The sequence below is a fragment of the Cimex lectularius genome, unplaced genomic scaffold, assembly GCF_000648675.2.
Source record: "Cimex lectularius strain Harlan isolate CLEC.00 unplaced genomic scaffold, Clec_2.1 scaffold191, whole genome shotgun sequence".
Lineage (NCBI taxonomy): Eukaryota > Metazoa > Arthropoda > Insecta > Hemiptera > Cimicidae > Cimex > Cimex lectularius.
In genome coordinates this window covers 236,830-250,766 of record NW_019392842.1, presented here as the reverse complement: position 1 = coordinate 250,766, position 13,937 = coordinate 236,830, and the positions used below count along the sequence as shown (strand labels likewise).

Below are 13,937 nucleotides of genomic sequence, written 5' to 3'. Positions count from 1 at the left end.
AATTATCGATTAACGGTCACTAATCACCACACATTTTTACACGAGAAGAACGAAGAACATGGGATTCTATGAACAAATTTCAACTACATATGGACACGCAGCTAAAAGTATCCTGAAGGACATCGCCAACAATGAGAAGAAACTCGCATCGGTTATCAACCAGAGAACTTTTTTGCTGAAATGCAGACAACACAAGGTCCTGAAGATGATCTCAATAAAGACCGAAACGTTGGCACGATAAAGAAAATGTTTTTCTGAAACCTATCACACCAGACCGCATCTCACGATTTCTGAATAATTATCGATTGACGATCACCAAGGACCACACATTATACAATAGAGTGCTTTTTGTACGATGTGATCCGAAATCATCCCAGTTTCGATTAGCGAAATTCGGATTATCCTAATTTTTATTAAAAGCAGCAATATTTCAAAATCAAGCAATAATATATGACTTGTGATAAACAGGTTATACAGAAAACAGCAAGACAAACGTGATAGGGTAGTAAAGTTTTAATCAATTTCTAATCATTTCGGTATGCCTACACTAGTTATTTTAACATTTTGGATGTGTTTTAGCTTCTCATCATTATCAGTGTTCGATAATCAGTTTAATGATACCGACTACCGAAAATAGCAAAAAGCCGACTCCCGTTTGAAAGACGAAATCCTCGATGATAAGCCGATTAAAACGTCCGGAAATGTTCAAACTACGGTTGATTGCAATGCACACATCACAATTTCAGGATGACAACGCCGAAAAAATCTTCAGTAAAGTTTGGATAAACTCGCAAACATTTAATATTTAATACTATTAATACCTTTCACATTGAACGAGAAAATACTAAAAACTACTTTTTCCAAACGAAGAGAATCTCCTTTAAGCCGATTCATTTGTGTCCAGAGTGTTCTGATTAGCGGGACTAAAGTGTATACAGTGTGCTCGGCTACTTGTGTTACCAACTTTAGCCGTACTATATTCAAAATTTTACCAAAAAGTACTAATTAACTATGGCCCGAATCTCAACCGTTTCTGAGTTATTTCACATTTTCTGATTTTTTAAGATCTCACGACCTTGCTTCGAATAAATAATGGTAACTCAAAAACTAAATGATTTTGGAAAAATTCGATGAGACCATTTAAAACTATGTTAAATTTCCAATAATACGTGATCAATACAAAACATGTAAACCTTCGAGAAATAAGAGTTTTAGTAGTGAGAAATTTGAAAAATATTTTTTTTTAAGCTATTTATCATCAAATTTCAGAAAACGTACTCCATTTAATATACATTTTTTTGAGCAATTGATTTTCTATGTACGTTTTTCAACAATGATGAAATTGATGAAGGGTAGGAAAACGCGTCGTTGAAAAATTGGTAAGGTGGAAATATTGTTAATAATAAAAATAAAAACACTTAAGGAAGTTTTGAATGAATTTATCAAACATTTCTATATTTGATTCGAAATCTTTCCACCCTCAGTAGTGGATTCTTGGCGCGCTGCCGTCGCACTTAATCAGCAGAAGCTGTAAATAAGATGTATATCATCGTATTCTTCATTAGAAAAAGTAGCTGCAGTGTGAACAAGATATCACATAGATAGCTAAAAACGTTTTGAATCTTAAAACTCTTTTATTCCGGAGAATAATAACACAATAATCCATTAGTCAAAGTTGCAGTCGTTTGGTAAATAAGTAAACACATGCACTATTTCGGTTTTTAATGCAAATTAAAAAAATTAATAAATTCAAAATTTCATTAATTTTTTTTTCATTTTCCACCTTATCAATCCGTCAGCCACTGTTACTTTCCTCCATCAATTTCTTCACCTTTAGAAAAAGTAATTAAAATCTAAAATTACACCACTAAAAGAATATTAAATGGAGTACGTTTTCTGAAATTTCCTGGTCTCTAGGTTTAGAAATAGTAGTTTAGAATCACAGTAAATTTTAGTAAAAAATTAGTAAATTTTTGAATTTTGAAAAATAAGTTCAAAGTTCTCGCTACTAAAACCATATTTCACAAAGGTTTAGAAGTTCACTTTTGATCACAGGTTATAGGAAATTTAGATTAGTTTTCAGTTGTCTCAAAGGACTTGTCCAAAACCTATTAGTTTTGGAGTTATCATAGTTTATTTGAAGCAAGGCCGGGAAATCATAAAAAAATCAGAAAATCGGGAATAATTCCGCAACTGTTAAGATTCCAACCATAATTAAGCAGGACATTTTGTTTCTAGTTTGAATGTAAATTTACTGGCAAAACTTGTAACACGAGAAAGAGCATTAAAATTTTTAAAATATTTGTTTTGAAATAAAATATCTTTAAATTCACTAATTTCGTGGTCTGCTTGACCAATTAATATATTACAATTAATTAAGATGTTTTGGGTGAGATAAAAAAGTCAATGGCACGAGCGGAATTCGAACCCACGATCTTCGGCTAGATACGCCGCTGCTCTACCAAATGAGCTATCGTGACCTCGATCCACTTAGACACTAACTTCCCATCTCAACCCCACCTTTTGAATTTTCCCTCTTTTTTCCGTTTTTTCAAATGTTGTGTAATCTATTTGATTCTCTTCTGAAATGAGGGAAAATTCAAAAGGTGGGGTTAAGATGAGAAGTTAGTGTCCGAGGGGATCGAGTTCAATTTAATGATTTAAAATTAAGTATACTTCACTAAAGCTCTCCGTGGCCATTTCATTTGTCGCCGAGAATCAAACAGATTACACGACATTTGAAAAAACGGCAAAAAGGAGGGTAAATTCAAAAGGTGGGGTTGAGATGGGAAGTTAGTGCCCGAGTGGTTCGAAGTCACGATAGCTCAAGTGGTAGAGCAGCGGCGTATCTGCGGAAGATCGTGGGTTCGAATCCTGCTCGTGCCATTGACTTTTTTATCTCAACCAAAAACCTTAATTAATTGTAATAAAATATCATATTGACTTTTCTTCCAAATTACTAACATATTTAAGTAAGACAATATTTAAAATATACATATTAAATTAAAAATTTTTAACAACCATTCAATATTTTCTTTTAAGATATCCATTATTAAACAAAGATATTGAAAGGTTGTTAAATATTTTTATTTTACACCTATATTTTATATGTAGATCTATTACAAAAATTTTGAAGTTACAACAAAAATAAGAAAAAAAAGAAAGAACATAAATTTTTTACCATATCTTGTTTCAAAGGGGGACTGCTGAAAGCATGTCGGTTGTCCGATGCTTGAGCTTAATGGCGTATCATTATCAAGTCGACGGTTCAAAGAGAAAGGGCCCCGGGCTTTCGTTGAATAATAGATAGGCCCTCGTCATAATTTTTAAGGGATTTGCATTAACGTCCAGCTTTGACGTACCTTCCAATCCTGATGTAATATATTTTTAATAAGGAATCTATTTCTCGGCCTTGGCCTGTTATACGACAGAAATTTCACGAGAATAAATAATGGCCCTGGAAAGGAGGCCTGTTTTCTTTCAAAGGACATACCGCTGGGAATATTTGGAATTCCATGTCTAGGTTTTTGAAGTATTTTCTTCTTCCATCTTTTTAAAAAGATTCCTACTTACAGTTAGTTGTTTTCAACAAACCGGATTTCAAGCTTAGAGCTCATCATCAGATTGACGGAAATGCCGCTCAATTTTCAACATGTAAAAGGCATGAATTATAACGCAATCAAATATTATATTAATAAATATTGTAAGAAAATAATTATAAATTAGTAATTAAGTTGTATTTTTTTAATTAATAAAAAATTAAAATGAAACATTACTAATAATATAGCAAATTTTTGATAAAATTAATAAAAACTAAATTAATTAATTTTATTAATTTGTCTGGCTAATATTTAAAATAAGAGATAAATCATAATGTATTATATTATCATTTTCTCCACGTCCAATTTTACTTTTTTAAATCTCAAATTTCTCAACCCAATGTAGTTCGCCCCTTCGCTGAAACTATATAACAGTTTTTTTTTTTTTTGACTGGGGCTTCCGGCATCTAGGTCCTTTCAGCCCCCAACTAAGTATATATTCTGTTTACCCTTTCAAACACTATATTCATACAAATAAATACGTTCACACACATATGTACATCCATACAGTACACTCATTCCGTTTGGTCAGTGCAGTACTTGATATTCCTCCACCGATCTATACTCAAACTAATCTAGATTGGAGTCGATGGAGTACTTTTATAAATATTCCGCCATCGACTCAGAACACACACTCATACGTTCGAGGGGCGATGATGATGTTATATTTCACCCTCACCCCTCGCCATTCACGCTAATAAATACATGCACTCAGACAAAACATATAGACGCACAACACATAAGACATACTATATAAAAAGCCCCAATTCCCCCTAAAAAGCGAAACAGGGGACTCTGAAACTCGCTACCGTTTTTGAGAACTCTTCTTAAATCCGGCGGCTACACGCTCTCTGTATGGAGCCAAGGCATGACACTCCTCTATTATGTGGGACATATCGAGCAACCTTTCTCTGCATAAGGGGCACCTGCGCGGGCTTTGGCCCATGAACAACCGCGTAGGGCCTATTCTTAATCGCGTAAGGACGATTCCTTGTTTCCGGCTCAGGTTCTCGGGGGGCCATCTACGAATCTCTTGACGCGCAAAATATATAACACTGTTGTATTTAAATTTAAATTGTGTTTGTTTCTTCTATATGTTCCTTAAATTCCGACAATTTGATCGATTTAGGCTAGAGTTTTCTAACTCTCGTTTTTATTTTCTGTACCGCTTTCTCCTATATATTTAATGTCACAAGCATTACAATTAAGTTGGTAAACCCCCCCTTTTTGCCAAGTTGTCTGCTTTGTCTTTAGGTTTGGAGAGGATGTTTCTATGTGCACTCGTAACTGTAAAAGCTATTTCTTAAACTTTGTCTTTAAGAATTTTACAGACATTTTAGAATAGTTCACCAAAGTATGGCAAACAACGGAAATCTAACAATTCATTTTTGGCCGAGTCCTATTGTAGCTTTTTTAAAGTCAATATTTTTATTATTTTAACAAGCAGCAAACTAACATTAAATATTTCTTGATATTCCATCGAATTTTCTAAGGTTTTATTAGTTTGTAATTTTTTTATACTTAGCAGGTGTCAATGGGAGTTTTAAAATACGGTCTATTAACCAAATGAAACCAGCAACTTTTTGAGTCCATGGATGAGAAGAATCTGCTGGTATCATAGTGTCTGTAGTTGTAAGTTTTCTATATACGTCTATTAAAATTAGGTTGTTTATTATGGACACTTTTAGTTCTAAAAGTTTAAACAACCATCTTTATCAATTTCCAAAGTAAAATTTATATTACGGTGTAAAGAATTAATTAGTTGGAGTAGTTCTTTTAGATCCTCTAGGGTTCCCGACTATACGCATAAAATGTCGTATAAATAGCGTTTCCAAAAACGAACAGATTTAATTAATTAAATTAATTAAAGAAGGATTCATTTGAGGAACAATGTACGTTCAGGATGAAATTTTCTATAAATCCTCATAGTATCTTTGTTTCATTTGGGCCCACCCTCTATGTGTGAAAGGTCTCTCTCTCTTTCGCTCTCTCGCTCTCTCACTCTCTCACTCTCTCTCTCTCTCTCTCTCTCTCTCTATATATATATATATATATATATATATATANCTCTCTCTCTCTCTCTCTCTCTCTCTCTCTCTCTCTATATATATATATATATATATATATATATATATCTCGCTCTCACAATTTGGATTACTTTGTCGGCACAAAAATATATGTTTGGGTTAATTCCCCTCCTAATTCCCATTCCTTGGGTCACGGCGCTGAGTATACCTCACCGGCATTACCTGTAGGTCCTGCGGTACTGTATCCGATGCTCTTTAAATATCAGTATTTTTATTACTGTTTATATATTTGTGTTTATGTAGTGTGATTAGTCATTAATCGGTTCATCTAAAAACGGTGATTTGTACACATTTGTCAGTTACTACTTAAATCTATTTAGTTTCGCACAATATTAGAAAAAATACGTATGTTCTCTATATTTTGTCATTCATTCTCTCTTCTTTCTATTTCTCCCTCATTTTTTCCGTTTTATTCTCCCTATCGATTTTTTATTATTTTCACTTTCTATCCATATTTTTACCTCTCCTACTCTGTTTTATAAATCTAAATAAATTCGACTAAGAAGGCTAATTTACTTTCAATTTTCTTCGAATTCCGTTTTTTGTAAACTTTGAAAATTTGGCACTCTCGACACTACACGCAAGAATGGCTCAATTACACAGAAGACAAACACTTGAGCCCTGAAAAGGTTCTCAATAAAGATCGAAACGTTGGCACGATAAAGAAAATGTTTTTCTGAAACCTACATCACACCAGACCGCAACTCACGATTGCTAAATAAAAAAAATGATCCTAAGAGTTACAGTTGCACTGTTATTGAATGCAGTGGCATATTTTTGTTAGGTTAATTTTTGTAAGCATATTAGGAATGTGGTCACTTATATTCATTGACTACATTCCCAATAATCTAAAGAACATTAACTTTGTGACATTGTTGGTGGATACTTCCAGACACAATTCTACTTTTATGCATTTAACATCTTTACCTCAAAGACACTAAGTAATGGCCAAAGGAATTGAATTGTCTTATTTTCTGTTCTGAACACACCTTTGTAAGGTAAAACCCAGATTATATTTGACGTTTTTTCTAAGTTCCCATATAGGATCCCGTAGTGTTAAAATGGCCTCTAAGCGACTAATTTTATTTAAAATTGATTAATCGAATTGGAGTGCTTTTGTGAATTCGTCAAACTCTCTCCTCCCATTATTTTTCCCGATAATGTTTTCATTTCTTAATTTCAATTTTAACTCAAATTTTACAAAACCACAACTCGGTAAAAGATGAACGGAAAGAAAAGTGTGGGATTCTTAGAAAAAGTTAGGGGGACCTGAAAATTTTTTAAAAATGTTATGGAGTTATCTTTTATAAAATATCAATACATATACATAAGTAAACAGATAAGATGTTAACATGAAAAAACTTTCTTTCCAGGACACCTTGCTATACGGTACAAAAATAGTGACGATATGATCGCCTTTTGCAAGGGGTTTGTTTGCTCTACTGTATTTAATTTGCCGATGATTGGATTTTCTGAATATCTGAGTTAAGCAGTGATTTTCAGATACCAAACTGCATGCAAACATATTGGTCTGGTGATTAGATTAATTAGGTTCTTATTTATTAACGACAGGTTTGAGTTTTTGTCCAGGGGAATTTGTGTATGAATGTTTTTCTTGTGGTTTACCCTATCCTAAATATAATAACATCGTCGAGCGAAATGCGGGCTGGTACGGAATTAAAGAAGCCTTGTTTGTAGGAAAAATAACAAAAATGGTTTAAGACTTGTCCAAGTGAAATTTATACAGCAGAACATGACAGCCTTGACTAAATCTCTTGTTCATGTTCTGATTTTGGAATTAACTTCACGTTTATTTAGAAGATTTCGTCCTGGAAGACCATTTAAAATCCAGAAAGATTTATGTTCTATAAAGTATATGTTATTAGAAATTTCGCAATTAATTACTTAATTTTACCTCATACTGGATACATATTAAAGTTGAGTTCCTTGTTAAAATTACACTGACAGGAAAAAATTCCACCATACTGATTGTTTTTGGATTTTCTCGATAAATGAAAATTCTGCCCTTAATTTGTCTCATTGTTTTTATCAATAAATATTTGTTTATTTTATGTTTTAAATTGGAAATATCAACTAGAGGTAAACGAACGTAATCCTTTATCCAAAACAAGGATTAAGGATTTTTCAATTTAATTTTTACGGGATTTTCAATCTTTATTCAGACCCATTTGAATTGTGAAACAATAAACTGTTTAATTTTCATCTTTGTTTTATTAATTTCAGTTTTTAAACTTAAAAATGCCACTTAGTGCTGAGGATGTTGCGCATGGTGTGGCTCTTATTGATGATAGACGTTCCGTCATCATGTGGCTATTGCCATAGGAATTCCGTACAAAAGTCTGCGAGACGCCGTTAGACTTTTCAAGAAAATGTGTCCTCCCATAAAAGGCCCGGATTTGGTCGCCCTAGGGTAAGAAAACCACAGGATGACCGTTTTTTAACTTTAAGAATTTGGCGAAACCGGCAACTTACTGTTGTTCAAGCGATTCTTCAGCTCCTGGAAGTTCGTGGTTCCAAAGTTCTAAACGCACTGCTCGAAGAAGATTAAATCAGTATAGACTGATGGCTTTTCGCCCCTTAAGAGGACGAGAATTGTCCAAAACACACAGAATTGCACGGCTCTCATTTGCACGAGAATACACCCATTAGTCTTTTGACGATTGGTCTAATGTACTTTTTACAGATGAGTGCACATTTCTCTACGAACTTCAGATGAGAGTGAAAGAGTGTGGAAAAGGCGAAATGAAAGGTACAAAGCCTTTTTCCCAGATCCGACCTTCCTCGTAAAGAATGGGCTAAATCCAGCAAAGAAATATTTCCAGACAGTTAGAATGTATGTTGTCGCGTCTTCGAGATGTAATTATAGCATGAGGAGGAATTATCCGATATTGAAATGTTAATTAAAAATAAATGTTTTAATTTTTTGTTTCATTTTCCTTAGCAATTTACATTTTTTAACTTTTTTAGAGACAAAGTTTCAATAATTAAACGTTAAAAAACGTGAAACATTGATTACTATATAAAAATATATACACATCAAGTGATATTACAAGTGAGCGGAATTTTTTGCCTGTCATTGTGTAATATCAGAAAGCAGTGCTTGTGAAATATTAATTTCAATGGTACAAATCAACGTTTTTAATAGCTTTTACACATTAGTTAATTAAAAAGCAAAAATAAATACATTTCCGAATATTTCTAAATGTTTCATGTAAAAGTGAACAAAAAACTGATGTCAATATCTTTGATTAAAAAGAAAAACGTACACCTGTTGATATAAATTGGTCATATTTTCCCAGCGTAAAGTTAGCAGGTAATTGAACTGCTATAAACAATCATAAAGAAATACTTTTTGCAGTTGTAACATTTGAAGAAAAAATCTTTTCCTTTATTCAACTTTTTAATTAAAGGAAAAACACAGGTGTTTGGACAGTTGTACGTATACGTTCCAAACTGTAATCGAGCGGATGGTTGATATACAATGCATATGCCGAGATCAAGGAAGTATAAGGCTTGAATATAAATGAAGTAAATGCATTGGATCGGCACCCAATTTGCAGTTAACTGGGCCGTTTCGTCCCACACAAGATGCCCGACCACCGTGTATTCTTTAAACAAATCAGGATCCTTCACATCTAGCTCGTTGTCAATTATTGACCCGGAGCCAGTATTGGAGTTTACAAATGTATGAAAGATTTTTTTTTTGGGGGGGGGCTTTTTAGAAATGTATATATAAGAAATTTATTCAGACATGTCGATAAATTTTTGATTTGAGGTTTCGAACAAATCCTGGTAGAAGTATAGTAAGGAAATTTTTGTGTCTTCTTTATAAGAATTTTTCATAATAGAAGGCCACTCTTTTACGATCTGTTTGACCCAATTTTCTTTGTCATAAAATATTTGTATAAAAGATGAAAATAATAATAATTTATGCAAACCTGCTGTGTTTGAATATTCTAAATGTTTTCTTGGATTATTCAGTCAGTATTTGAAATACTTAACTGGGGAATTAACGTAAAAATAGAAATTGAAATTGGGATATTAATTTTTGTATTTATTAACGGTTTGGAGCAGGTTCATTTCTTTTTCTCCTTCCTATTTAAACATATTTTTAAGTGATGTCATTTTTAGTTGAAACGTTGATAATTGAGTTAGTTTTTAATGGATTCGGTGAATAATCAACAATATAAAACTAAATTTAACATTATGATGGATTGGGAGAATGGGTGAATAATGGATCTAATGAAAATAATATATTTATATTAGGTTATATCATGATCAGTTTAAAAAAACCAAAATAAGTTCTGTATATATACAAACAATTAGTGGTTTATATATACACAGAACTCCATTTTAAACTCCATGTGACAAAAATTAAACCCCTAATTTTAATACATATTTTAATATCTAATTTTTANATATATTTCAGATATTAAAATGTATATATATATACACACAACTTATATTGATTTTTTTAAACTCCATGTGACAAAATTAAACCACTAATTTTTTTATTTATTTAATTATCAATTTAATACATGGCTTTTGTTTTTCAGTGAAAGGAGACGCTACACTGAGGAGTGCAACTTGGTGGTTGATTCCAGTAATGACAGGCCTAACCATGTTTTTTGGAAAATCGTGATGAGCCGATGGAAGGCGAAGTCTCATCGGCAAAAAAACACTGTGATATGTCTTTTTAAATTTTTCTTTTTTGTTTTTCAAATCGAAAAATCTATTTATTGATACGTGTGAGAGTTTCATAACGATTGATAAAAGTTGGGAAAAGTCCTCTCATCCCCCGCCCACTACAGCCCAGAGACACTTTTCAATAATTCCGACCTGTGTCTCCCTTTTCCCCAGGCTGTAAACTTTACCGCCAGGCCGACCCGAATTTTTCCACACTTACGACCGGTCGTTCGGCGCGATACACGAGTTTTTATTTACGGTAAGCGCGAGCCGGACCCGAATGTAAATTACGTCGGGATGCTTATTTCCACGGATGGGAGCTCAAATTGAGTTTGCTCAGTTTGTTCAGGCAGCCTTCTTCACCGCCCGAGAAACTCCAAGGCACAAGAATTTCCGTATAATGCCCATTTCATTCAAATATGGCGAAATCTTAAAATAGTTCTCCTCCGAGAGGGAAACACTTTCCAGTTGATTTTCATGCAAGTACACGTACGAACCTTCCTATTAGTTTTTTAATAAAATATGTTAACTTTTAATTATTTATAAGTTTATAATATTGACTATTAACGTTAGATGTATTAGGTATGTTTTTTTACTCTTTATACTTGCTTTTTTTCATATTTTGTAAACAGCAGAAACACGAACAAACCATGTTTACCTTATTTTTATTATGAAATAAACGAACTATTTATAAAGGTAGTTCAGTACCCTTTACAGGTTTTGTAACAATTGGCCATTCAAACTTAACTTATTTAAAGTGTTTGTACAACAATTTATTTTTTCAAAATTCTATCTTTTCCATTTATTGATTATACAAAAGTAATTACTGTTTATGTTTATGGCCCTAACATCTTTTTACGGTTTTAATCAATATTCAGGGTTGTTGCATAAATCATATTATTATTATTTTTGTACGAAAAAGTACGAACTTGTATACGGACATGGGAAACTATTGAGTCAACTAACTCAAGAAATGTTTAGCGCAACTGGATCAGAAAATGTTAGACACGTGTTTGAGTCTTGTTGCCAATTGGACATAGGAACCGAGTAAAACAGAATTTAATCATATAAATATTTTTCTTTTATTTTATTATCTTCCTTTATTTCATTCTAGCGTTTAATTAGAGGTAAATATATATATATATATATATACATACGTAGAAACATACACATTTACAGGAAAAAGCCTAGATTTATCATCTTCCATATGTTACCGATGATTTTTTCAAAAATCAAGAATAAAATTTACCATTTTGAAAAGAAACCACGGATCCACTGGTTTCGATCCTTATAAATTACACGCAAAGGGCAAAATCGGATTACCTTAAAACAATTAAAGCTTGAATTATGAAATAATAAGTTTGGGAGGTTTTTGTTGATATTTTTTCTTATTTTTCTTACTTTAATAAGATTGCATCTAATTTTCGTGAACTCGTCTAAAAGAGGAAAATGCCGCTTTTCAACTTTTGTAATTACGTTGAATTAGGATAGAATCTTCAGGAGTTTTGGATTTTTAATTGGAACGCTTGACTTTGAAGCAAAAAAATCACTGGTTTGAACATCCCAAAATTGTGTACGTCTTGTTTACTATAAAAATTTAATTTTATGGTTTAAAGCGAGTCTAAATTGATTTTTACATAAATAAATGTTGTTGACCTACTTTACTGCATACAACATTTGATTTTTGTAATTTTCTATATCAATGTTTATTTAACACAAAGCTGAATTATTTTCTTAACCCACCTGCAAAAACAAATTGACTGTTACTTAACAACTTTTAATCTTCTTCATAACAGAGATAGATGACTATATTCTAAGTATTTTAATTATCTTAGATTAAGACAAATAAATAACAAATTGATTCAACTCATTTAATAGGTTGTTATACATCAATCGATTAGTTTTTTCAAGTGGGATAATATAGTAGTTCAGGTTTGAATTGAATAAGCTTAGACATTTGGAAACTTACAAGAACCAAATGTCGCGTCTAGTAAAGTAGATCAAAAATTTATTTATTTATTTGTTCAAATCTATCGTTAAAAAAAGACCATCATCCACAAAAGGAAGAGTCCAATTTATCAATTTTTTTGAGACACGAGTCTATTTTTTTGATCTAGTGACACTAAAAATTTCTTTAACAACGAGATCCTACGTCCGTAGTCCCCTCCTGTCGGATGAACTAAACTAAATGTTTATTGTTTAAAAATGATTTTTTTTTGCATTTACTTTCTACCCTATATAAGAACTTTATGTGGTTTCGTTTTTTTCTTTTGTACTTGTTTTTTTCACAGACAATTTTTTTTTCACACTTTGTATAACATATGTGTATAAAAATTAGCCTGTTTGTTTTCGATCTTTTCTATTTATTTGGATGACAAGGTAAATTCATTTTAAAATTTTATTAAATTCACTAATTTCGTGGTCCGCTTGACCAATTAAAATTTTATGTCCCATTGGTGACCGCGGTAGCTGAGTGGTTAATGTGTCCGACTTATATTTCCCACGTTTGTAATTCTGGGTTGGGATGCACAGGCACAACCCATGGAATAATGGGAAAAAAAGTTATTGTGAAATCTTTTGACTATTCATCCACGACACAAAGTATTTATTTTCACTCGAAACCCTCCTCTTTGATAGAAAGTATTTTATCAGTTGCTTTTATTAATAAATTATGTTCTTTATGTTAATTAGGTTTTATAATTTTTTATTATTACAGTTATTTGATAGTTACTTAATAAAATATTTGTAGTTGTAAATATCAAATAAATGTTATAAAAACATTTATTGCAATACCCTTATTTAATAATTATATTTACATAAAACGTAAAAATAAAACAAAAGAGCATCTCAATTATTAATTTGTTTGGACAAACATTTAAAATGGTGACTATTACGAACTTTCGACATTAATTGTACAAAGGTAATTATATATTTTTTTAAAATTTTCTGTTGCGTGCCGTAAACTGTAAATCAATGGACACGAACGTTTAGCCTTCAAAATTACGTTGTGTTTCACAACTGATATATTCTTTGTATTCATGTTTTTCCAAATTGAGGTACATGGTTTAAAAATGAGACTTTCAACTAACAATCGATATTTTACTATTTTATTTTATTTATTTTTTAAATTTATTTTTACTGTGATTTCTATTGTTTACATTTCCATTACACCACTTTAAAATAAGTAAATGGAATACTAAGAAATTTTTCCGATCCCACTGTTTTTGTGTAAAGAATTTTCAACTTTTTGTACATAGATGGTTTGTGGAATGCAGGAAATGACATGAAAAGCCAATGAACGCTGAATGTTCTTTTTATTCAAACTTACTGTAAAATTAAAATGTAAATTGTTTACACGTTGTATTCTGGTTTATGTTAGTATCTTTTGTACAAAAAATGCTAATTATCAACTAGAAAATTTCTCAGCTAGTGTTTTGCTGTTGATGTATGTAAAATAAAAAAAGTATATTCTGAAATAATGTACATGTATATAAAAATGCAAAGGATATATACGTATATATTGAATTATAATAGTTTATGATAA

General features: G+C 31.7%; 1 protein-coding gene across 1 annotated transcript in view; it reads left to right on the top strand.

The window, feature by feature from the left end:
- Positions 1-10,386, top strand: part of LOC106664932 — a 205,050-nt gene extending 194,664 nt beyond the window's left edge. Inside the window, exon 7 of the mRNA XM_014391023.2 lies at positions 10,264-10,386. Coding sequence (XP_014246509.1) covers positions 10,264-10,349 — 86 coding nt within the window. The 3' untranslated portion in view covers positions 10,350-10,386. The remainder of the gene's footprint in view (positions 1-10,263) is intronic.
- The last annotated feature ends 3,551 nt before the right edge of the window (positions 10,387-13,937 follow it).